Source organism: Lepidochelys kempii, chromosome 3, assembly GCF_965140265.1.
Source record: "Lepidochelys kempii isolate rLepKem1 chromosome 3, rLepKem1.hap2, whole genome shotgun sequence".
Classification (NCBI taxonomy): Eukaryota; Metazoa; Chordata; order Testudines; family Cheloniidae; genus Lepidochelys; species Lepidochelys kempii.
The window spans coordinates 135,226,617-135,252,523 of NC_133258.1; the positions used below are offsets into that span (position 1 = coordinate 135,226,617).

The window sequence follows — 25,907 nt, forward strand, 5'->3', positions numbered from 1 at the left end:
GGGGCTGACTGTCTGGCTACAATAACTCACTCCCCTTTTGGAGTAGTCTGTGACTGTGTCCCAGAGAGTGCTGCCAGCAAGCTGTTCTGTGCTCAGACTAGAACAGGACTGCAATGCCACCAGGCAGACTCAGTCTGGCCCCTGATATTGATTTTGTGATCTCGACTAAGAAGGACTAGACTTTGAATTCCAAACACATTTCAAATAGGAGTTTGTGCTGAAGATCACACTGAGTTCCCAAGAAAGTGAGATTTGAACGTTTTGCTGTTATTTTAAATAATGTCACAGGTATCCAGAGTGGCATTCCTAGGTCATTCTAAATTGAAAGCAGTAATTATTGTAATAAAAATGTTTATCTAAAAACTTATTATAATATTGAAGTCAACAGTATATAACTAAGGCTAGACTTTGACCCTGTCTATTTGCTGAGAGGATTATTCCTACCAGCTCATGGTTGAAGTTACGACTCAGGAGGAGAAATATTCTTGATCTTGCAAAAACAGGCAGGAAGTCCTAGTTTATTAATATTAGTTAAATAATCTGTTCTGTATCTGGGTTTTTTAAAAATAACTTTTTTTTTCAGCCTTATATTCTCGCAGACGAGCTGCGGCGAGAACTGCCTTCTGAACAAGCTCAGTATTGTATCAGAAGAATGCCTACCTACTCTGGTCCAGGTGCCGTTCCTGGAGCTCTGGATTATACCTCATTTTCATCAGCATTGTATGGAGAAAGTGACCTGTAATTCAGGAATTGGTGGTATTCATTGTATGTGCTGGAAAAAACAACTACCCTGATTTCCCAGTTTGCTTCTTGAAAGCTTTGACAAAATGATTAAAAAATTATTTTTACAAATATAGTAGGTACATTCAGTGTCAAATATTAGAAATGCAAATAACTAGCATATATTTCAGTGTGCAGCACTAGTAGGTATCTGCATTGATGGTATTAGTTTATCTGGCCTATATATTATTAAAATGTATTTTAAAGAAAAGGTAAATAACTAATTTTAAAAAAATATATTAAATTTGAGACCTATTCAGATAAAAAAAAATTAAAGCTTGTGAAAATAAAAACTATTCAGACTAACAAAATATTTTGCCATTTTCAAACATTCTTCATCCCATATATGATGCTTTTACTATGTTCATAGAGCTACATGTTAGAAGTCATACTTTTTTCTTTCATATAAAAATATTACTTTACAGATTTTATGGTTTTGTATGCTTCTACTGGTGGAGTTTAAGAAAATAAAAAATGCAACTTTTCAGAGAAGAAAAATACCCATCAAGTAAAATACTTAACCACTAAAATAATCCCAAACTGTATTTTTATATCTTTTAAAGGTGGTTTTCTATTAACACAGAGCTGTAACATCAGAAGCATAATCTTGCAAACTCATAATAATTATTATCTTAATATCTTGTAATAAATCAACAAGCAGTACTTTTCCTTTTAAGCCTTTTACTTTGCAGCTGAGAGAGCACAACTTTCACAATCAGGAAATAGTAAGGAAGCTAATTCATGTAAATTGTATTATTTTGAAACTCTCAGTCATGTCTATTTTGAATAGATTCTTTGTTTCCTACTGTGTGAAACCCAGTTCTTTGTTTTTTTGGTGAACAACCTGCATCATCCCATGTGATGCAAAATCCTATCTGAACTAGCTTGAGTATGGTTGTGTTGCAGTTTTAACTGTATGTCACATACAGAATTCAGATTATAGTTTGTCTTCACTTCTGTTGAATGGCAGTTCTGCTACCATATGCTAGTTTGTTTTATCGGAGTCATGCTTCCATCTTGACAACCTGTAGAGAAATAAAGCAATCACTTTTTTTACTTGAATCCTAACAGACACTGAAAAATGCAATGTAACCAAACAAAACATTCACAAATGGTGAAGTTGTGAACTGTACAATCCAGTGCTACTAAAGCAATGATGTGCCTACTAAATAAACTCTGCTTTTCAAAACTTTATGAAGATTCAGTCATTGAGATTCATCTCGTGTTTCGTCTAAAGAACCAGAAATATTTCTACACATTAAAATAGGTTTAGATTTCTCTATTTGCTTAAAAGAATAAACATTCCATGCATTATCCTAGTGGTCTAAGGCCAGGGCTGAGATTGAATAGAACTGGGTTCTGTTCCCTACTCTCTGCCTTGGGCAAGTTCCTTAACCTCTCTGTACCGTTATTTTTTTCTCACTTATAAAAGGTAGATGACGCTTATCCACTTTGATGAATTGCTTTGAAACCTATAGATGAGAAGCACTACCTAAGTGCTAAGAATGATCATGTCTTTATTTGATTTTAATACTTGGATTAATATGGAATTTCCCCGACTGCTATCCAAATGAATGCTCAGGAGGCTGTACAGCTGAATCCTGTTGAAAAGATTTGTTAAGAGTATATCCCATGTTCACTGTTGTGTGTGAATGAATGTGTGTCTGTAAACCAGTGAGCTTCCAAATTAGGCACAGGCATGGAAACAAAATCTGTTTTACGGAAACAAAGAGTTATACTGAACATTAATGCAAAGGCAGTTCAGTGTGGTTATAACTGGCACTTCCACAAGCTACAAAATTTTTTACATGCAGCTGAGTGCTGCTTCAAAAAGCATGAAATTCTTCCCTATCTTTGAAAGCACTGAAACATTCGTTCTTTCATCTGAATGTTCCACTGATCAGGATAAGCGAGGAACAAAGCCATCAGCACCAGTAGGAAATAGCATTTGTAAAATAATGTTTGATCCATGGAACAAGTCTGTGGTGTCCAAAAAAAACCAGCAAGCAGAACTAGCCTTAAAGCACACAGTAACCTACACAAGAAGAGATTTAATCCCCCATCCAAACCTACCTAAAGATTTTATATTGTACTTGTCATCTGGCTGTTCCTTACACTTAAAAAAAAATTAATATAAAGTTTCCCTCCCTCTCCATATATTTGTTTGTTTGTTTACAGAAACCGAAGTTAAATAATTGAGTTTTGTTCTGAAGGGGGAGAAATTCATGGTCTTTCTGATATTTTCTGGGAGTGAGTTCCGGAGTTGTGGGACAGCCAGTGAGCACGCACTGTCCATTGTGCTCACAAGCATTCGCCTTTGTGCCTGACAATTGCATTGTTCTACTGAACCACTTTGTTTACATTTGGGGCTGGTGGCTGAATTGGCATTTGCTGGCTATGATGCTCTGATTAGATCCATCCCAGACTCCTAGGTGTAATGACCTGCAATATCCTAGAAGTCATGGATCATTATGGCCAAAATGGGGGCAAACATCCTAATGAGTTTTAAGATAGATCTTGTTAAATTTATGAATGGGATTAGGTGACGGGATTGCCTGTGACAGCAGGGGACTGGAGTCAGTGGCCCAGGAGGTCCCTTCCAGTCCTATGTTCCTACATTAAAGTGGGATACGATAGAACAGAACCAGTATTCCAGTCAGTAGTAGGTGCTAGAGGATGTTTTTAACACCCATGGATATTGTGAGTTAGTGAGGAGTCGAGGAAGACTCCAAGGCTGTAGACTGTCTTAACGATTGTAGGGCTGAGTCTCTCGATGGAGGTGATGTTATGGGCATGGCCAGTTATTTGAAGCACATCCCTCTTCCAACAGCATTGCCTCCATTTGTCCTGGTTCATTTTCAGCCAACTATTCTTCAGCCAGGTGCTGACAGCACCCAGGCACTGGGGTATCTAGGAGACCGTAATGTCAGCTTTGTTGTTAACAAAATGCAGAGCTGATGTTGTCTGCCTATCGCCTTTAATAGAGATTCCAAAAGCTCTTGTTTTCTTATTCATTAGTCACAAAAGGGCTGGATCAGAGATGCCAGTAGTAGTTAGTGGCTTCTATTTCAGTTAGAATTTCCAGGACTTCATGCTGTTCCAAACCTTTGGCAGGATCATGCTGTGTTATTGATTACACACTCAGCTTGCTCCTGGTGTCTGCGCAGACCATCCCATGTACAGGTGATGTAATGAAGAAGGGAGACAATTCCTCAGAGCAGTTGATTTCAGATGCTAGGTGGAGGCATTCTGGAATATCACAAAGTTTGTGGTTCGGAATAATTCTGTGGGACACGACTTTGCCGCTGCTACTATGGAATCAACTGTATAAGCATATGCACGTATGAGCTCACTTCCCACGTTGGTGACAATGCTTCTCCATGTATTTTAAAGATCAGCCCTGACAATAAGTGGACTTAATAGATAAGGGACATCCCTAAAGGAAGAAGAGCTCTGTGTGTCTTGAAAACTTGTCTCTCTCACCGGCAGAAGTTGGTCCAATAAAATATATATTTCCTCACCCACCTTGTCTCTCTACTGTCTTTTAAGAATGACCCACAGAAGAACAGATCCCTGTCCAGGCTGCTAGGGGTAATTCATTCTATTCTCCTCTAACCTGTAAGGTAGAGGATCTGTTTTTCTTTTCTTCCCAATCCCATTTTTCTCTCAGCTCAGCCTCCACTGTCTGTTGCCTCCTCACTCTCTTGGTTTACCCCTACCCCAATTGCCTGTCCTACCCAACTTCACATACATGAGGCAGCTTTTGCTTCAAAACAGTTGGAAGTAACAGGAGATAGTGGCCATTAAGGAGTGAAGAAAACCCTCCACACAATCACTACAGCCATTTCTGTGCTCATGAACAATTTTCAAGAAGAGTTTAAAATGAGGAGACCTGGCACATTAAGCTTTAGAACAAGCCAAATGAACTGTATTAGCTCAAAATCTTCATAAAGGAAAGGAAGACTTCTATAAAACACTCTTTCCCAATATACTACTCTATAAGATATAGTCAGGGGTGAAAGTAACTTAAAGGCCTTGCCGGCATGCAGGGCAGCCAGGGTCCTGGGCAAGGTCAGCAGGGCCTTGGGCAGAAGGGGCATGGCTGGGGCCAGACTCCCCCAGCCAGCCCTTCAGCGCTGTCCGGCTCACGCCTCCTGAGGCTCCGGCAGTGATTTAAAGGGCCCAGGGCTCCGGCTGCTGGCAGGAGCCCCGGGCCCTTTTAAATCGCCAGGCCCCGAGGCATCTACCCCTTCTGCCTCGCCCCCCATCAGCAACCCTGCCGGTACGGTGTTTAATGTCGGCCCGTACCAGCTTACTTTTGCCTCTGGATATCATTCAGGATTGCACATCTGTGGAACACAAGGACACAAAGGAAGAAATCAAAATAAGGCCCTGGTCTTGCAAGATGTTCCACACAAGCTGATGCCTTCTTCCCATGCAGAACAGGTTACAGGGTCTGGTCTAAAAACTGCTGATCAGTCAAGGAAAATCATGTTAATTGAGAAGATAGTGTGGTCTAATGTACAAGGCACTGGACTGAGAGTGAGGGGAAACTCCATTCTGAGCCCACAACTGCCACTAACATGCTGTGTGACCGTGGGCAAGTCCCTTCACCTTTCTGTGCCTCTGTTTCCCTCTGCCTTGTCTAGTCATATTGTAAGATGTTCAGGGCAGGTATTGTGAGTCTCTCACTTTGAGTTTGTTTAGTGCCTAGCCCAAAGGGGTTCCAATCTCAGCTGGCTTCTAAATGCTACTGTAGTACAAATGTATAAATAACAAACTGGACCCCAAACAGTGTCAGTGGTGCCAACTCTTGTGATGTTTGCTGTGTTCTTTAAAAAAAATATGCAGCTTCTGGAACCATGGAATTATCAGAGAATTTCAGCTTTCATAAAACACAAAACACACACAAACAACAAACCCAAAATAAGATTCTAGCCTTCATGGTTGCAGAGAAAAGCCTGAAAACATGAAGCCTAAATGCCCACAAAAAAACAATTAAAAAGACAAAAGCAAACAAAATACCCTCATAACTTTTAAGCCAATATTTGTTTGATTTATTATTTTGGAATGCTTGGGGCTGACAAATCAGAACACTTCAGTATTTAATCCAGTTCTTCATGTCCTGTGTCAGAAGCTGCCTAGTAAAATTTATTCTAGTCAATAGAGGGTATTAGTACGTACAAACTAGTCATCAATACATGTTTGATGATTTCTTTTCCTTAAATAGATTTTCCTCAGAAATAGTTACATTTGCCTTTTTTTTTAACAAAATAGTCTCACCTCCACCGATGTTGTTGTTCCTCTCAACAAGAATGTTTGTAAATTCAAAAGACAAATTCCAAGCAGAAAAGAAAATGGAAATCTAGCAGGTTTTAACAAACATCTGTCCTGACTTTCAGTGGTGCTGAGTATTTGTTGCTCCCATTAACTTCATGGATGCTCAGCGCTTCTGAAAATCAGGCAATTAGACCTCATTTTAAAAACTGGGTGTGACAAAGTTAGGCCGGATGGCTGCAGGAAAACAGGTATGTTAGTCCTAGAATGCTAAAGGCCCTTTTTCCTGCAAGCTGGGAAGGGCTTACTTCAGGTCAATTAGGGACATCTGAGTCCAATTAAGGGCTGCCTAAACCTGTTAAAATCTCTCTCCTGCAAGGCTGGAGGTAGCAGGGAGACTGGTTTCTAGTGTGAGATGTTGTGCCCCTTCCCATAGGGAAGACACCCAAAGCCCAGTACCTGTTCTGGGGAAGGACTGACACCCTGGGGCCAGTGACAGGACCACACCTGTCCCAGTGAGGGGGCTAAGGAAAGGTATTTTCCTTTTGTTTTGGTGTGTTATAGACTTATTCCCTTTGTTTGGCAGAGGAGCACTTCTCAGGCCTGCCCTGAGGCCAACCAGAAAAACTCTGAGGGTATGTCTACACTACGAAATTAGGTCGAATTTATAGAAGTCGGTTTTTTTTAAATCGGTTTTATATATTCGAGTGTGTGTGTCCCCACAGAAAATGCTCTAAGTGCATTAAGTGCATTAACTCGGCGGAGCGCTTCCACAGTACCGAGGCAAGCGTTGACTTCCGGAGCGTTGCACTGTGGGTAGCTATCCCACAGTTCCCGCAGTCTCCGCTGCCCATTGGAATTCTGGGTTGATATCCCAATGCCTGATGGGGCTAAAACATTGTCGCGGGTGGTTCTGGGTACATATCGTCAGGACCCCGTTCCCACCCTCCCTCCCCCCGTGAAAGCAAGGGCAGACAATCATTTCGCGCCTTTTTTGTCTGCTGCCAGCCAAAGATGTAAAGGATAGATGGAGTGGGTCAGAACAAGAAATAGACCAGATTTGTTTTGTACTCATTTTCCTCCTCCCCTGTCTAGATCACACTGCAGTCAGTCACAGAGAAGGCGCAGCGAGGTTAATCTAGCCATGTATCAATCAGAGGCCAGGCTAACCTCCTTGTTCCAATAACAACGATAACTTTGGTGCACCATTTCTTATTGGAACCCTCCGTGCAGTCCTGCCTGAAATACTCCTTGATGTACAGGCACACCCTTTGTTGATTTTAGCTCCCTGAAGCCAACCCTGTAAGCCGTGTCGTCAGTCGCCCCTCCCTCCGTCAGAGCAACGGCAGACAATCGTTCCGCGCCTTTTTTCTGTGCGGACGCCATACCAAGGCAAGCATGGAGGCCGCTGAGCTCATTTTGGCAATTAGGAGCACATCAACCACCACACGCATTATCCAGCAGTATATGCAGCACCAGAACATGGCAACGCGATACCGGGCGAGGAGGCGACGTCAGCACGGTCCCGTGAGTGATCAGGACATGGACACAGATTTCTCTGAAAGCATGGGCCCTGCCAATGCATGCATCATGGTGCTAATGGGGCAGGTTCATGCTGTGGAACGCCGATTCTGGGCTCGGGAAACAAGCACAGACTGGTGGGACCCCATAGTGTTGCAGGTCTGGGACGATTCCCAGTGGCTGCGAAACTTTCGCATGCGTAAGGGCACTTTCATGGAACTTTGTGACTTGCTTTCCCCTGCCCTGAAGCGCATGAATACCAGGATGAGAGCAGCCCTCACAGTTGAGAAGCGAGTGGCGATAGCCCTGTGGAAGCTTGCAACGCCAGACAGCTACCGGTCAGTTGGGAATCAATTTGGAGTGGGCAAATCTACTGTGGGGGCTGCTGTGATGCAAGTAGCTCACGCAATCAAAGATCTGCTGATATCAAGGGTAGTGACCCTGGGAAATGTGCAGGTCATAGTGGATGGCTTTGCTGCAATGGGATTCCCTAACTGTGGTGGGGCTATAGACGGAACCCATATCCCTATCTTGGCACCAGAGCACCAAGCCGGCGAGTACATAAACCGCAAGGGGTACTTTTTCGATAGTGCTGCAAGCTCTGGTGGATCACAAGGGACGTTTCACCAACATCAACGTGGGATGGCCGGGAAAGGTGCATGATGCTCGCATCTTCAGGAACTCTGGTCTGTTTCAAAAGCTGCAGGAAGGGACTTTCTTCCCAGACCAGAAAATAACTGTTGGGGATGTTGAAATGCCTATATGTATCCTTGGGGACCCAGCCTACCCCTTAATGCCATGGCTCATGAAGCCGTACACAGGCAGCCTGGACAGTGGTCAGGAGCTGTTCAACTACAGGCTGAGCAAGTGCAGAATGGTGGTAGAATGTGCATTTGGACGTTTAAAGGCGCGCTGGCGCAGTTTACTGACTCGCTTAGACCTCAGCGAAACCAATATTCCCACTGTTATTACTGCTTGCTGTGTGCTCCACAATATCTGTGAGAGTAAGGGGGAGACGTTTATGGCGGGGTGGGAGGCTGAGGCAAATCGCCTAGCTGCTGGTTACGCGCAGCCAGACACCAGGGCGGTTAGAAGAGCTCAGGAGGGCGCGGTACGCATCAGAGAAGCTTTGAAAACCAGTTTCATGACTGGCCAGGCTACAGTGTGAAAGTTCTGTTTGTTTCTCCTTGATGAAACCCCCCGCCCCTTGGTTCACTCTACTTCCCTGTAAGCTAACCACCCTCCCCTCCTCCCTTTAATCACCGCTTGCAGAGGCAATAAAGTCATTGCTGCTTCACAGTCATGCATTCGTTATTCATTCATCACACAAATAGGGAGATGACTACCAAGGTATCCCAGGAGGGGTGGTGGAGGAGGGAAGGAAAATGCCACACAGCACTTTAAGCACAGCACTTTAAAAGTTTACAACTTTAAAATTTATAGAATGGCAGCCTTCTTTTTTTTGGGCAATCCTCTGTTGTGGAGTGGCTGGTTGGCCGGAGGCCCCCCCACCGCGTTCTTGGGCGTCTGGGTGTGGAGGCTATGGAACTTGGGGAGGAGGGCGGTTGGTTACAGAGGGGCAGCAGTGGCAGTCTGTGCTCCAGCTGCCTTTGCTGCAGCTCAACCATACACTGGAGCATTCTGGTTTGGTCCTGCAGCAGCCTCAGCATTGAATCCTGCCTCCTCTCATCACGCTGCCGCCACATTTGAGCTTCAGCCCTGTCTTCAGCCCGCCACTTACTCTCTTCAGCCCGCCACCTCTCCTCCCGGTCATTTTGTGCTTTCCTGCACTCTGACATTATTTGCCTCCACGCATTCGTCTGTGCTCTGTCAGTGTGGGAGGACAGCATGAGCTCGGAGAACATTTCATCGCGAGTGCGTTTTTTTTTCTTTCTAAGCTTCACTAGCCTCTGGGAAGGAGAAGATCCTGTGATCATTGAAACACATGCAGCTGGTGGAGAAAAAAAAAGGGACAGCGGTATTTAAAAAGACACATTTTATAAAACAGTCGCTACACTCTTTCAGGGTAAACCTTGCTGTTAACATTACATACATAGCACATGTGCTTTCGTTACAAGGTCGCATTTTGCCTCCTCCCACCGCGTGACTACCCCCTCAACCTTCCCCCCTCCCTGTGGCTAACAGCGGGGAACATTTCTGTTCAGCCACAGGCAAACAGCCCAGCAGGAATGGGCTATACTGAGTGTCCCTGAAGAAAAGCACCCTATTTCAACCAGGTGACCATGAATTATATCTCACTCTCCTGAGGATAACACAGAGAGAGAAAGAACGGATTTTGGTTGAATGCCAGCAAACATACACTGCAATGCTTTGTTCTACAGTGATTCCCGAGTATGTGTTACTGGCCTGGAGTGATAAAGTGTCCTACCATGAAGGACGAAATAAGGCTGCCCTCCCCAGAAACCTTTTGCAAAGGCTTTAGGACTACATCTAGGAGAACCGCAAATGCCAGGGCAAAGTAATCCTTTCACATGCTTGCTTTTAAACCATGTATAGCATTTTAAAAGGTACACTCACCAGAGGTCCCTTCTCCGCCTGCTGGGTCCAGGAGGCAGCCTTGGGTGGGTTCGGGGGGTACTGGCTCCAGGTCTAGGGTGAGAAACAGTTCCTGGCTGTCGGGAAAACCGGTTTCTCCGCTTGCTTGCTGTGAGCTATCTACAACCTCCTCCTCCCCATCATCTTCTTCGTCCCCAAAACCTGCTTCCGTATTGCCTCCATCTCCATTGAAGGAGTCAAACAACACGGCTGGGGTAGTGGTGGCTGAACCCCCTAAAATGGCATGCAGCTCATCATAGAAGCGGCATGTTTGGGGCTCTGACCCAGAGCGGCTGTTCGCCTCTCTGGTTTTCTGGTAGGCTTGCCTCAGCTCCTTCAGTTTCATGCGGCACTGCTTCGGGTCCCTGTTATGGCCTCTGTCCTTCATGCCCTGGGAGATTTTGACAAAGGTTTTGGCATTTCGAAAACTGGAACGGAGTTCTGATAGCACGGATTCCTCTCCCCAAACAGCGATCAGATCCCGTACCTCCCGTTCGGTCCATGCTGGAGCTCTTTTGCGATTCTGGGACTCCATCATGGTCACCTGTGCTGATGAGCTCTGCATGGTCACCTGCAGCTTGCCACGCTGGCCAAACAGGAAATGAGATTCAAAAGTTCGCGGTTCTTTTCCTGTCTACCTGGCCAGTGCATCTGAGTTGAGAGTGCTGTCCAGAGCGGTCATAATGGAGCACTCTGGGATAGCTCCCGGAGGCCAATACCATCGAATTGTGTCCACAGTACCCCAAATTCGAGCTGGGAACGTCGATTTAAGCGCTAATCCACTTGTCAGGGGTGGAGTAAGGAAATCGATTTTAAGAGCCCTTTAAGTCGAAATAAAGGGCTTCACTGTGTGGACGGGTGCAGGTTTAAATCGATTTAACGTTGCTAAATTCGACCTAAAGTCCTAGTGTAGACCAGGGCTGAGAAACAAACCCCAAAGAGGGAGTACAGACATGTTCCAGAGTGGAGGGGTTGATTTTCCCCAGGCCCAGTCCTTGCCAGAGGAGGGAGCACTAAGTCTGGTGAGATAGAAGGGGTACCTTGCCACACTGGGGTTCAGGCTTCTAACTTCCATTAATTTCAATAGGAGTTAAGTGCCTCAATAACTTTGTGGATCTGGGCTTACATGTCCAATTTTATACCCTATACATACAGATTTGGGCACCTAAATCAGCAGTCGGAATAGGAAGTATTTATCCTCTGTAGACCCGTCATTGAGCTAGAGAGTGAGTGTGAGAACAACTCTGTAGCTCAGTGGTTCGGACACACAACTGGGAAGTAGAAGACCCTGGGTCTAGGCCCCCTGCTCCAATAACCCTTTCAGTATTTATCCACAGTAGACCAGCTTTACCAGGAGAGACTGAGACAGCCCTATGCCAGAATAGCTCAGTGGTAAGAGCAGGCTGGTGAGAGACTGTCTATTCAGATCCGTACTCCCCTTCTGAAAGAGAAGGGGGAATTGAAGCTGGGTCTCCCACATCCCAGGCAAGTGCTCTAAACTCTGGCCTAAAAGGTATGAAGTGGATGCTGGCAGTGGCACTTCCTTCTCTGGCTGTTTTGTGTGGAGTGAGGCAGGCACCTAACTCATTCCCTCACAAAGATGTTTAGGTGCCTAACTTGCCTTACTCCAGGCAACAGGTTCCTGTTCATGGCTCACTAAGATGACATAGGCACCTCCCTGCAGCTGGGACATAGGCACCTATTTCAGAGAGCGGGGAGGGGCTTAGCACATTGGCTAGTTTAGGTGGCTTCCCTCCTAGCATGTTGGCTTTTGTAGTTTCTGTTGTTAGGTGCCTCAGTCTTTCCCCATTTATTGTATAGGGAGCCTAACTCAGGCTTTGTGGATTGCAGTGTTGTTCATGTGATTTTGTAGGTGCCTAAAAGTTAGGCATTGTGACATTTGGTGTTGCAATGCCTAAGTCCCTTTGTAGATCCCACCCAATGTGTTTCTGCCAATGTCAGTCTTGGAATAGAAAATGTTAATGTCTTAGCCATCACAGTTCCATTCATGTCAATTTAATATTTTTCACTTAAAATTATTTTTAATTTAATATTTTATTGTTTCACTTTCACAACTATGAAGACTAAAAATTTTAATTCTTAAATAAAACTGAAATTCTGCACACAGGGCCTATGCTGTGTACAAAGGGCAAGCATAACAATCATTAACAGGGAAAGAATCCATACTCAATAAAACTGTACAAATCACTGCTAACCCGTACAAAACAGTGTGCCAAAATCTGGGGGTCAGAAATCAGATTAGTTTTTTGTTCTTCTCTGAGAACTCAAGCTGTATGTTTTTGAAAGCATTAATAGGGGTGCAATCCTGCAACACTGATGAAATAAAGATTCACATTGTTCTTGCTTGAATAAAGATTACTCATATGAATAAAAGTAGTGGAAATTGAGTCTCATATGAATTAAGATTGATCACACAAGAGATGAAAGTAGTTTTGTAATGGATATAATAGAATTGGCTAATGGATAGGCTCAACTGCTCAAAGTTCACTTTCTAATATATTTGGCTCGATTCCCTACTCTCTTACATCAACATAAGAGAATTAGGCGTATGTACTATGCCTTTAAGCCCTGGTCTACACTAGGACTTTAGGTCGAATTTAGCAGCGTTAAATCGATGTAAACCTGCACCCGTCCACACAGTGAAGCCCTTTATTTCGACTTAAAGGGCTCTTAAAATCGATTTCCTTACTCCACCCCTGACAAGTGGATTAGCGCTTAAATCGACGTTCCCAGCTCGAATTTGGGGTACTGTGGACACAATTCGATGGTATTGGCCTCCAGGAGCTATCCCAGAGTGCTCCATTATGACCGCTCTGGACAGCACTCTCAACTCAGATGCACTGGCCAGGTAGACAGGAAAAGAACCGCAAACTTTTGAATCTCATTTCCTGTTTGGCCAGCGTGGCAAGCTGCAGGTGACCATGCAGAGCTCATCAGCACAGGTGACCATGATGGAGTCCCAGAATTGCAAAAGAGCTCCAGCATGGACCGAACGGGAGGTACGGGATCTGATCGCTGTCTGGGGAGAGGAATCCGTGCTATCAGAACTCCGTTCCAGTTTTCGAAATGCCAAAACCTTTGTCAAAATCTCCCAGGGCATGAAGGACAGAGGCCATAACAGGGACCCGAAGCAGTGCCGCGTGAAACTGAAGGAGCTGAGGCAAGCCTACCAGAAAACCAGAGAGGCGAACAGCCGCTCTGGGTCAGAGCCCCAAACATGCCGCTTCTATGATGAGCTGCATGCCATTTTAGGGGGTTCAGCCACCACTACCCCAGCCGTGTTGTTTGACTCCTTCAATGGAGATGGAGGCAATACGGAAGCAGGTTTTGGGGACGAAGAAGATGATGGGGAGGAGGAGGTTGTAGATAGCTCACAGCAAGCAAGCGGAGAAACCGGTTTTCCCGACAGCCAGGAACTGTTTCTCACCCTAGACCTGGAGCCAGTACCCCCCGAACCCACCCAAGGCTGCCTCCTGGACCCAGCAGGCGGAGAAGGGACCTCTGGTGAGTGTACCTTTTAAAATGCTATACATGGTTTAAAAGCAAGCATGTGAAAGGATTACTTTGCCCTGGCATTTGCGGTTCTCCTAGATGTAGTCCTAAAGCCTTTGCAAAAGGTTTCTGGGGAGGGCAGCCTTATTGCATCCTTCATGGTACGACACTTTACCACTCCAGGCCAGTAACACGTACTCGGGAATCATTGTAGAACAAAGCATTGCAGTGTATGTTTGCTGGCATTCAAACAACATCCGTTCTTTATCTCTCTGTGTTATCCTCAGGAGAGTGAGATATAATTCATGGTCACCTGGTTGAAATAGAGTGCTTTTCTTCAGGGGACACTCAGAGGAGCCCATTCCTGCTGGGCTGTTTGCCTGTGGCTAAACAGAAATGTTCCCCGCTGTTAGCCACAGGGAGGGGGGAAGGTTGAGGGGGTAGTCACGCGGTGGGAGGAGGCAAAATGCGACCTTGTAACGAAAGCACATGTGCTATGTATGTAATGTTAACAGCAAGGTTTACCTTGAAAGAGTGTAGCGACTGTTTTATAAAATGTGTCTTTTTAAATACCGCTGTCCCTTTTTTTTTCTCCACCAGCTGCATGTGTTTCAATGATCACAGGATCTTCTCCTTCCCAGAGGCTAGTGAAGCTTAGAAAGAAATAAAAAAAAACGCACTCGCGATGAAATGTTCTCCGAGCTCATGCTGTCCTCCCACACTGACAGAGCACAGACGAATGCGTGGAGGCAAATAATGTCAGAGTGCAGGAAAGCACAAAATGACCGGGAGGAGAGGTGGCGGGCTGAAGAGAGTAAGTGGCGGGCTGAAGACAGGGCTGAAGCTCAAATGTGGCGGCAGCGTGATGAGAGGAGGCAGGATTCAATGCTGAGGCTGCTGCAGGACCAAACCAGTATGCTCCAGTGTATGGTTGAGCTGCAGCAAAGGCAGCTGGAGCACAGACTGCCACTGCTGCCCCTCTGTAACCAACCGCCCTCCTCCCCAAGTTCCATAGCCTCCACACCCAGACGCCCAAGAACGCGGGGGGGGGGCCTCCGGCCAACCAGCCACTCCACCACAGAGGATTGCCCCAAAAAAAGAAGGCTGTCATTCAATAAATTTTAAAGTTGTAAACTTTTAAAGTGCTGTGCTTAAAGTGCTGTGTGGCATTTTCCTTCCCTCCTCCACCACCCCTCCTGGGCTACCTTGGTAGTCATCCCCCTATTTGTGTGATGAATGAATAAAGAATGCATGAATGTGAAGCAACAATGACTTTATTGCCTCTGCAAGCGGTGATTGAAGGGAGGAGGGGCAGGTGGTTAGCTTACAGGGAAGTAGAGTGAACCAAGGGGTGGGGGGTTTCATCAAGGAGAAACAAACAGAACTTTCACACCGTAGCCTGGCCAGTCATGAAACTGGTTTTCAAAGCTTCTCTGATGCGTGCCGCGCCCTCCTGAGCTCTTCTAACCACCCTGGTGTCTGGCTGCGCGTAACCAGCAGCCAGGCGATTTCCCTCAACCTCCCACCCCGCCATAAACGTCTCCCCCTTACTCTCACAGATATTGTGGAGCACACAGCAAGCAGTAATAACAGTGGGAATATTGGTTTCGCTGAGGTCTAAGCAAGTCCTTAAACTGCGCCAGCGCGCCTTTAAACGTCCAAATGCACATTCTACCACCATTCTGCACTTGTTCAGCCTGTAGTTGAACAGCTCCTGACTACTGTCCAGGCTGCCTGTGTACGGCTTCATGAGCCATGGCATTAAGGGGTAGGCTGGGTCCCCAAGGATACATATAGGCATTTCAACATCCCCAACAGTTATTTTCTGGTCTGGGAGTAAAGTCCCTTCCTGCAGCTTTTGAAACAGACCAGAGTTCCTGAAGATGTGAGCATCATGCACCTTTCCCGGCCATCCCACGTTGATGTTGGTGAAACGTCCCTTGTGATCCACCAGAGCTTGCAACACTATCGAAAAGTACCCCTTGCGGTTTATGTACTTGGTGGCTTGGTGCTCCGGTGCCAAGATAGGGATATGGGTTCCGTCTATAGACCCACCACAGTTAGGGAATCCCATTGCAGCAAAGCCATCCACTATCAGCAGATCTTTGATTGCGTGGGCTACTTGCATCACAGCAGCCCCAACAGTAGATTTGCCCACTCCAAATTGATTTCCAACTGACCGGTAGCTGTCTGGCGTTGCAAGCTTCCACAGGGCTATCGCCACTCGCTTCTCAACTGTGAGGGCTGCTCTCATCTTGGTATTCATGCGCCTCAGGGCAGGGGAAAACAAGTCACAAAGTTCCATGAAAGTGCCCTTACGCATGCGAAAGTTTCGCAGCCACTGGGAATCGTCCCAGACCTGCAACACTATGCGGTCCCACCAGTCTGTGCTTGTTTCCCGAGCCCAGAATCGGCATTCCACAGCATGAACCTGCCCCATTAGCACCATGATGCATGCATTGGCAGGGCCCATGCTTTCAGAGAAATCTGTGTCCATGTCCTGATCACTCACGTGACCGCGCTGACATCGCCTCCTCACCCGGTATCGCGTTGCCATGTTCTGGTGCTGCATATACTGCTGGATAATGCGTGTGGTGTTTAATGTGCTCCTAATTGCCAAAGTGAGCTGAGCGGCCTCCATGCTTGCCTTGGTATGGCGTCCGCACAGAAAAAAGGCACGGAACGATTGTCTGCCGTTGCTCTGACGGAGGAAGAGGCGACTGACGACACGGCTTACAGGGTTGGCTTCAGGGAGCTAAAATCAACAAATGGGGTGCCTGTACATCAAGGAGTATTTCAGGCAGGACTTCACGGAGGGTTCCAATAAGAAATGGTGCACCTAAGTTATCGTTCTTATTGGAACAAGTAGGTTAGCCTGGCCTCTGATTGATACATGTCTAGATTTACCTCGCTGAACCTTCTCTGTGAGTGACTGAAGTGTGACCTAGAGGAATGAGTCCCCTAGACAGGGGAGGAGGCAAATGAGTCCAAAACAAATCTGGTCTATTTCTTGTTTTGACCCACTCCATCTACCTTTTACATCTTTGGCTGGCAGCAGACGGTGCAGAAGGACTGCATGCCATCCACATCTCATGGCTGCTCGGCAGAAGATGGTACAGTACGACTGCTAGCCATCCTCATCTCTTGCCTGCCTGGCAGAAGATGGTACAGTACGACTGCTAGCAGTCCGTATCGCCTGCCCGCTCACCATAAGACAGTTCAATAGGACTGACTGCAGGACTAAAGAGAATGACCTGGTCAAGTCACTCCAAATTTAGTCCCTGCGCCCATGTCTGCCCAGGTGCTCCCGGCCGACGTGGCCAGGAGCACCTCGGACACGACGATGACGGCTACCAGTCGTACTGTACCGTCTGCTGCCACAAGGCAAGGGGTTGCTGCTACTGTGTAGCAATGCCGTACCGCGTCTGCCAGCACCCAGGAGACATAGGGTGACGGTTACCTGAGCGGGCTCCATGCTTGCAGTGGTATGGCGTCTGCACAGGTAACTCAGGAAAAAAGGCGCGAAATGATTGTCTGCCCTTGCTTTCACGGAGGGAGGGAGGGAACGGGGGCCTGACGATATGTACCCAGAACCACCCGCGACAATGTTTTAGCCCCATCAGGCATTGGGATATCAACCCAGAATTCCAATGGGCAGCGGAGACTGCGGGAACTGTGGGATAGCTACCCACAGTGCAACGCTCCGGAAGTCGACTCTAGCCTCGGTACTGTGGAAGCGCTCCGCCGAGTTAATGCACTTAATGCACTTAGAGCATTTTCTGTGGGGACACACACACTCGAATATATAAAACCGATTTCTAAAAAAACGACTTCTATAAATTTGACCTTATTCCGTAGTGTAGACATACCCTAAGAGCAGAGGACACATTAGAGGGAGCTGGACTGGGGCTAAAGAGAACCAGCTGGAAGCAGTCCAGCATCAGCTTCACCAGATATACAGCTAAGAGCGCACGGCTCTCCCTGTTTTAGGTAACTCTATTTTAATTCTAATAAAGTCTTACTTCTAAGAGTCCAGCCTGTGCGGCCTCCTTATGAATCCACAAGACAACACAAAGAGGTGTACTGTAACTCAAAGGAGTTACATTCAGTGTAAAGTAACATGACTAGAGGATCATGCACTCTACCAAACCAAACCAGAAAAGTTTGGGCTTGTCTACACTTACCGGGTGATTGACACGTGGTGCTCGATGCATCTAGTGAAGACCCACTAAATTGACTGCAGATCGCTCTCCCATCGACTCCTGTACTCCACTGGATCGAGAAGAATAATGGGGGTTGACAGGAGAGCATCTCCTGTCAACATCGCATAGTGTGGACCCTGCAGTAGTAGATCTAAGCTATGTTGACTTGAGTTACACTATTCACGTAACTCAAATTGCGTAGTTTAGATCAACTTTTCCCAGTAGTGTAGACAAGGCCTTCGTTCGCTTCAAAGACTGACTTTAAATTTTTTCCTTGTTAAAGCTAAGCTGTTTCTGGAAGGGGAAAAAGCCGAAACCAGGCCCAAACATATTTGAAATACTAGAACTCAAATTGATTTAAATTATTTTAATCCTTTGGTAGCTAAAATACTTATTTGGATTTAAAGTGCCATCTTGATGCAATTAGAAAGAGGTTAGTTTTTCAGTCTCACAAAATTTCCAGTCTCCTGCAGAAACCAGGGTGCTGTGAATGCTGAGAGAGACCTGCACCAATGTTATAAAACCATATGTAGAACAGATACTGATTTAAATAACATTTCCTACTGGTGCTGTATTTGCCCTTCTTTCTATCCCAGTTGACCTTTTGTCCTAAAGATCATGTAAGAAATTATTTCTTTGGAAGTTTATAGAAGGTTGCAGCTTTTTGGGTGCTTACTGGTAGGTGGTAGGGAATATAACAGCTTGTCACAGCGTTAATTAGAGATTGCTGTTGAGTTTGATGGGCATTGGATCAGGCTATTTCTGCTGACTTTGACAGGTATTATGTTGGGACCATAGTATAATTCTGCCTTTGGACTGAGTAGCATGAAAGACATTTTGCATGCACATGTCTGGAGAAAGTGATGTCTGTGGAATCTGCATGTGGTCAGCTGGATGCAGAAGTGAAACAAAGTCAGCCCAAACTGACCATTATTATTTGATGTTGCTGCTATTTCTAGAACTCTGGTGACTGCCTCAATGTCACTAGCTAGAGAATATTTTTTGCTTTATTGAATTATAACTTACATTGGCTCTTAACTTGTATAAACTCTTCAAGACGGAGATAATTTTTTGTTATTTATTTATTTGTATAGTGCCTAGCACAATGGGGCTCTAAGCCATGACTAGGGTCCCTCAGTGCTATCAGAGTGCAAATAATATTGCCCCTCTTGTGCTGAAATATTTCACAATGTTTCACCTGTTTTACAGATTATATACTGATATCCACCCCCCCCCAACTCTGAGATGGGTACATGAGAGCTATTATAAAAAAGTTTTATGGTATTTTTGTACACTAGAGGTTTGTCTGTATGTTAGACCAGGGGTTCTCAAAATTCATTGCACCACGACTCGCTTCTGACAACAAAAATTACTACATGACCCCGCGGGGAATGGACGGGGACTGAAACCTGAGCCTGCCTGAGCCCCGTAGTCCCGGGTGGGGCGGGCCAAAGCCTGCGTGTAGGGAGGCCAAAGGGCTTCAGCCCAAGACAGGGGGCCTGTAAACTGAGCCCTGTTGACCAGGGCTGAAGCCCTTGGGCTTCCGCTTTGGCCCTGGGCAGTGGGGCTCATGATTCGGCCACAGTCCCCAGTAAGTCTAAGCCTGTCCTGGTGACCCCATTAAAATGGGGTTACGACCCACTTTGGAGTCCCGACCCACAGTGTGAGAACTGCTGTGTTAGACAAACCAGAGTGCCATTAATAAACAATTACCAAATATATAACATTACATTTCTTCTTGAATGTATTTAGGTTTCAAAGTCAAACTCTCTAAAGTAGAGACCAGATTTATGGTTGCCTATGCAACCTTCTATTCAGTCCCCTTGTTTGTCCCATCTGTGTACTGGATGAGTGAGGACTCCTATGGTAAAAATAGCATGTAATGATGTAATTAAAGACTGTGTATCCTAATGGATACACATAAGGGGGCAAAATTAGGGTTTCATTTCCCCCCACCAGAGTTGGGAGTCCCATCCCTGCCCTGCCCCCAGAGCGGTTGGGATAGGACAGGACAGTGGGTTTATGTGCAAGATCTGGTGTGAGATAGTCTGGCTCTTCCCTCACTGCTCTAGCAGCTCCCAATTGTTCCCAGTGCAGAGCTGATGCTAGTTTGAAAGCAACAGAAAGGCAATGATCTTTTAATGCTCTAATGTAGTTAAATCTGAACTGAATTTCATGGGACTGAGACTAGGTATTTCTCTAGCTTGAGGCCATCCTCACTGCTGAATTTCAAAGATCTGCTGTAAACAATGGAGATGTTAGAAGTCTTAGCAGAAAAAGTTCCAATAATCCTTTATAATGGAAAGTATAAATATAAGGATAGTTACCAATTACCTCTGTAATATTCAGCAAAAATAAAGAAACCAAGGAATGGAACCCCAGATCCCCTAATCTGTAACAATTAAGAATCTCTTGTCTTGTGCTCAAATACAAATTCAATCCTAATGATAAATGTATATTTAAATTAATTGTAGCTGAACAATATGACACCATATTGCGTGTATGCACCTACATAGGGCTCTCTCAATCTCCCCTGTTGAAGCTGTTCCACTGTGGATAAATAGTGAGAGAGTGATTGAGGACCCTGTCTCTCCCAACTATTTGGGGTGCCCTAACCACTGGAGTACAGAGTCATTCTCATTCACTGTGTCTTTTTGGCCTGATCACTATTCTACTGTGAACAAACACTTAAATGTAGTCCACTGGTTAAGGCATCCATGTGGGAGGTGGGAAACCCAGGGTCCAGTCCCTCTATTACAATCACTTTTTCATTTATCCACAGTGAAACAATTTCAACAGGAGAGACTGAGGAAGCCCTACATCAGAATATCCCACATCTCAGTGGTTAGAGTCCCCTGTTCAAATCCTTTCTTTGCTTCTAGCAAAGAGGTGAGGGGGCGGGGAGGAGGGATTGAACCTGGGTCTCCCACATGCTAGGCAAGTATTCTAATCATCAGGCTAAAAACTGCTCTCCTTGGATTTGGACTAGGATTTGATTTTGTAGGTGACCTCTGAGGCCACCTACCAGATCAGGCCTTGCATGTGACTTGGGTGGATAAATTGAATGCCCATCTTCCCCTGGTTTGTGAATCTGGGACTTAAGGCGATAGGTGTCCAGACACCCACAGTGAGGTGTGTTGTAATAATTGGGCTTAGAAATTTACCCTAATTGTGAGCTCAGCTGTAAAAAGTATGTGAATGTTCATAAAATGTCACAATCACCTATAACAACAAATGTTGATGGGAAAAGGTATGAAAGGGAATCAATAGGCTTCTTTGAATTAGTACAAACAAAGGGGCTTACTGACATAACTCAAGAACTGTGTTAAGATCATGCATTGTAAACAAGAAAATGTGGACTGGAAATTAACGAACCAAAATTGGTGTCCCAGATATTAGACCTAATTGAAGGACAAAATAAAGAGGAGATGGGCTGTTTCACCCACCACTCCCTTTTTGGTCCTTAAAGAGAGAGACTTTCGGGGGGGATTGGCTACTGGGGCAAGTTTCACTGTCATGGCTGCCACTCCTACCATTTCCTGGGATCCTGGACCTTCTTCATTCTAATCTTGAGAGATGTCCTGACGGGACCGGGCCAGAGAGAGGGAGCCAGATGACATTGCCACCTCTACCAGCTAAATCCTGAATACCACTTGGGATGTGAGACTGTCTGTCTCCCTTTCTCTCTCATGTGTCCTTTTTCTTATTACTACCATATTTCTTCACTTGCCTAATAAGAGTCTGGCTTAGCATATTTTGTAACACTGCTGAAAGCCTGTGACCAGAAAGAGGCAACTAAATGCAATACCCTAAACAGCCCATATTTATATGAGTTTACTAGGTCTTGGAGTAGCTGATCAGACTGTGTGCTGGGCCTGTGTTTCTCCAGACAGCAGTGAGGCTACATTTGAGAATCAACACTAGAGACAGAAGTTTCATTTTCTCTCCTTGCTGTTCTTTCCTCTCCCCTCTTGTGTGTGTCTTGCTTTGTCTTCTTAGGAAATGGGATAGCACTTTAACAACAACAGCAGTAACAACAACTCCAGCCCAGATCAACAAATTTCTCTTTTCCCCAAAAGAATGGTTATTAACGTCTTTGATACCATCTAAAAGACAGTCAAAAAGGGGTTTTTTTCCTTCTAAAAACTCTCTCCAGCTAAAGGGAAAGGGCAGAAGGGATGCTGTTAAAAAGGAAGTCTTACTTAATACCTTGCATTTCAAATGCTTGACTGTTTTTCCTTCCTTTCTGTATCTTTAATAAAAGGTTTAAAGGATTTTTAATGGTATGTTTGCCAGGCTGAGGTCACTTTATACTAAACCCTGAACCTTGTTTAAAACTGTTTAATGTTGGATGATGATTGGCTTATGCTAACGCCTTTGGCTCATCTAAATCACTACAACAGAATGCTGTGCACAAACTCGGAGGCAGAAACTTAAGTGCTTACAGAGTTCAGTGAGAGTTTTGTGGATCACAGTGCCTAAATCTGAGGTTTAGGTGCCAAGTACCTTTGTGGATTGGGGCCTGAGTAACTTCCACGCAAAACTAATAGCAATAGCAAAGTGGACTGCCCTCATGGAGTCTTTGGCACTTCTCCTTTATCTGGTTAAAATCTCTGCATAGGGTAGTGTGTGTTTTTAATTTTTGCTCTCTACTGTTATGGTTTTTACAGTTGATTTATTTCAGGGGTTTTATGTTGGTTGGCTTTTTGGGGGTAGATGGAGGTGTCATCTTACCAACGGTTGTGATAAATTCTCCAAAGTGATGAGGTCTTTACTTCAAGAGGGGATGTCTTTTTAAAAGGTATGCTCTAGTTCAATTACCAGTTATAAAGCTTGTTGTAGGAATTACTGAGTAAAATGCTATGGCCTTTGTTTATGCATGAAGTCAGACTACAGATGTATATAATGGTTCCTTCTAGCATAAATCTATTTACCTGATATAATGTATTTTGTGATCTCTTCTGATTCTTCTTTGTGACATACTGTAGCTTCCTCCACCATAGCAGCTTTCATCACGTCAGGGCTCCTAGATTTAATTCACTGTGTAACTTTCATCTGTCTGAAGCATATTTCATTTAGCGGCAAGTTCTAAGGATACACATTCAGGTTTACAATACACTATAACTGTTGAAATCAGCTCCTTGACAATAGCTAAGGTACATAAATAAACTGTAATTTTTTTCAGCCATATCTTGCAATCTTTATTATATTAGACCAGAATCTTTGAGTATGATACGTTAAAGTACCTGTACTAGATGCCATTCACAGAGAAAACTTTGACTTCTCATGTTATTCATTTTAAATGGGCTAATGCGTGTAATATTCCACTTAAGTTACATAACAGAAATATGTGCAAATATTTGTATTAATGGAATTTTTTTCCCTTTCATATATGGAAAGAGTTCATTCTACCTGATGATACATCTTGTTCCTGCTCTCCTCCACTACATTTATAAGGGAAAAACAGATTCTTCATCGGGTTTAATGTAAGCTTTATAAATACTAATATGAGCTAATGACCACATTAGTCTCTGTTCTTTTTAACAAATGTCAATTTTATATTGCTATTTGTCTAGTTATAAGTTTAAATTTCTTACTTGTATATACTAGCATAATTAATTTGTCAAATTGTATTTCTTCACTGTGAATAATCCCTTTTCTTGACTCATGAAGTTGATTTTGTGATACTTATTAGCAGCACTAAGTTATCTGGGTTTCTAGGTCTTTTTTGTCCCACAGAGGGTTTGTAACCAGTGCTGTGTTGGCTAATTACAAATATTTAAGTACCTTAAACCAAAAACTGGCAGTAAGCTTTTGGCATATTGCAAATGTCAGCACACTGGTATATTATAGAACCACGGTTTGTGCTAGCTTCTTGGGGGCCACTTGGATCAGACGGACCTCTCCCAGAGACAGCAGTAATGCAAGAATAGCTCTATCTTGTCAAAGGTGGATCAGCCATTTCAACTGACTTTTTTTTCCCCCCTTTCAGTCTACTGCAGCCTCTCCAGAAGGGTGGAAACAACCAGTGCTGGGAGGGAGGCAGTGGGAAGAACACAAACACCCCTGGCTCTGGGCATCCCAAAGCCTCCGACTGCCAGCCCCTGGGATGGATCATTAGCTAACTACCCTATTGTGTTCATTCCCTCTGAAGCATCTGGCACTGATCCCTGTCAGAAGACAGGCTACGGGGCTAGATGGGCCACTGGTCTGACCCAGCACGGCCATTCTTATATTCCTGTACTTGCCCCCAGCAGCGCAGGATATGCAGGGCTATGGAGCTGGGTCTGTCACAGGACAAAAGGGGAATGAATTCACGGCCCAGTACTCTCTGGTTTTTAGAGGTGGGTCCCTCCCTAGGCCCAGGCCTAGGCCCAGGCCCTGCTGCTCTGAGATCCCGGCGGCAGCTGCCGGCTCATCCCCTCACTGAGGCGCTCCCCCTGCCGCACGGCGGCAACCCCCGCCCAGAGCCGCCGGGCCCGGCTGCTGTGTCACGCGCTCGGGGAGCGGCCCAGGTGGCGGCTCGGGCCCAGGCTCGCTTCCCCGGCCCGGCCCCGCCCCGCCCCGCCCCGCCGCTGCCGGAGGAAGAGGAGCAGCAGCGGGCGGCCCTGCAGCTGCGGCATGTCGCCCGCCGGCTACAAGTTCCCCCAGCGGCCGGGTAACTACGGGGCCGAGCGTGGCGTTCCCCGGCGGCTCCCCTGGGCTTGGGGGGCGGCGCGTGGGACGCGGGGCTGCCTCGCCCTTGGCTCTGCGGGGAGCCGAGCGCCGGGGGCCGCCCGCCCGGGCGGGGGGGCTCTGCGTGTCGCCCTCTGCCAAGACCCTGGGGTCGGGGGGAGCGGCTGCAATCCTCGTGCAACCGGAGAGCAGCGCCTCTGCTGTCCGCCCGGCGAGCGTGCTCGGGCTGCGTGTGCTCCCGGGCTCAGAGGAGCAATTCGCTGCTCTGGGTTTCCCGGCGGGGAGGCTCCTGCCTCATTTTCTCCGTTACCTGGAAAACCGAGGCGCGCTGTCCCGTTTTACCGTGAAATGTATTTGTTCCACCCGCTGATGATCCTCGTGCGTAACTTTTTTTTTTTTTTAAGGAGCGCCTGAAATTTAGAAACCTGCCTCTGACTCATCGGCCTGCCTGTACCTGGCAGGGTCCCGTGCCCCCGGGTTAAACAAACTTTGTAAATGATGCAAGTCGCCCTGCTGGTTAACTCATCCGCTAGTGAGCGGAAACTGGAAATGCCCAGGATTCGGATGATCTTGTATTTGACCTCAAATGCCCATTACCTATTTAAACATAGTTTTTCGGTTGTTAACAGTGTCGATTAGAGTGCCCTGTCTCCCCCCCCGCCATCTCGCTTTCATAGCCCCCTGGCTATAGCAGACAAATGGCTTAGACCCCCCCCCCCCAGGGGTTCGTTGTAACAAAGGTGCATTGTATTTTTGTGCGTGCATTTTGCATGCAGGTAAAGTGGAATTTTCAGCCGGAAATGGTCTCAGAAAAAAGGCCAGGGGTGGCAGATTATCACTAAAGTTTCAAAAACCATATAGGAGATTGAAGAAATGCTCCCCCCCCCCCTTTTTTTTTGTAAAAAAGTTTCATAAATTCGAAACTCATCCATTATTTGGGTGGTGTGGAGGATAGGAGTGATTAGTGGGGTATTTGAACTTTTAGGTTTGGAAGTACTACGCAGATTTTTTTCATCATGTTGGTGAATATGTGAATCCAGTATTGATTGAAATAAAAATAGTACTAGTGGTAGTCACACTACCCACGAACACAGCATTCCCATATAATTTGCTTGTTTTGGTTTTCTCTCTCAACCTTCTTGCTCTTAGCAACTAAGCTATTTCCTGTTTATGTTTGAAGAAGCTTTTTGCAGGTGTCTGTCACAGTGTATCTTGCCTTTTGCTCATTGACTGTACAAAAGCATGTGCTTTTACTTTTTTTTTATATAAAGCAACAGATTATTTTATTCGCCAGTCTTTAAGGCCTGGTACTGTAGGGAGATGCATGTATGTGGACATATACAAAGCTCTGTTGAAGTTGGAAGGACCCTTCCCATAATCATT

General features: G+C 45.6%; 3 protein-coding genes and 1 long non-coding RNA gene across 20 annotated transcripts in view; 3 read left to right on the forward strand and 1 right to left on the reverse strand.

Moving 5' to 3' along the window:
- ACTN2 (actinin alpha 2) overlaps positions 1-978 on the forward strand; it is an 89,082-nt gene extending 88,104 nt beyond the window's left edge. For all 13 annotated transcript variants that reach the window (XM_073338220.1, XM_073338208.1, XM_073338211.1 and 10 more), the window contains one exon: positions 584-978. In XM_073338220.1, coding sequence (XP_073194321.1) covers positions 584-742 — 159 coding nt within the window. In that variant the 3' untranslated portion in view covers positions 743-978. The remainder of the gene's footprint in view (positions 1-583) is intronic.
- LOC140909280 (uncharacterized) lies at positions 1-25,180 on the reverse strand. 2 transcript variants are annotated; one of them, XR_012158162.1, is made up of 4 exons: positions 24,835-25,180; positions 22,784-22,875; positions 17,832-17,961; positions 6,201-6,232 (listed from the first exon to the last, which is right to left on the reverse strand). It is a non-coding gene; the product is annotated as an uncharacterized lncRNA (long non-coding RNA). The 2 variants fall into 2 exon arrangements; XR_012158161.1 differs by lacking the exons at positions 6,201-6,232; positions 17,832-17,961 and adding an exon at positions 1-1,805.
- On the forward strand, positions 12,730-14,895 carry LOC140908296 (myb/SANT-like DNA-binding domain-containing protein 7). The gene is made up of 2 exons (XM_073335255.1): positions 12,730-13,659; positions 14,248-14,895. The coding sequence occupies exons 1-2, from the start codon at positions 13,077-13,079 to the stop codon at positions 14,313-14,315; spliced, it is 651 nt and encodes a 216-aa protein (XP_073191356.1). The 5' UTR covers positions 12,730-13,076; the 3' UTR covers positions 14,316-14,895.
- The window catches only part of MTR (5-methyltetrahydrofolate-homocysteine methyltransferase), a 77,760-nt gene continuing 76,149 nt past the window's right edge, over positions 24,297-25,907 (forward strand). For all 4 annotated transcript variants that reach the window (XM_073338202.1, XM_073338204.1, XM_073338203.1 and 1 more), the window contains exon 1: positions 24,297-24,507. In XM_073338202.1, coding sequence (XP_073194303.1) covers positions 24,471-24,507 — 37 coding nt within the window. In that variant the 5' untranslated portion in view covers positions 24,297-24,470. The remainder of the gene's footprint in view (positions 24,508-25,907) is intronic.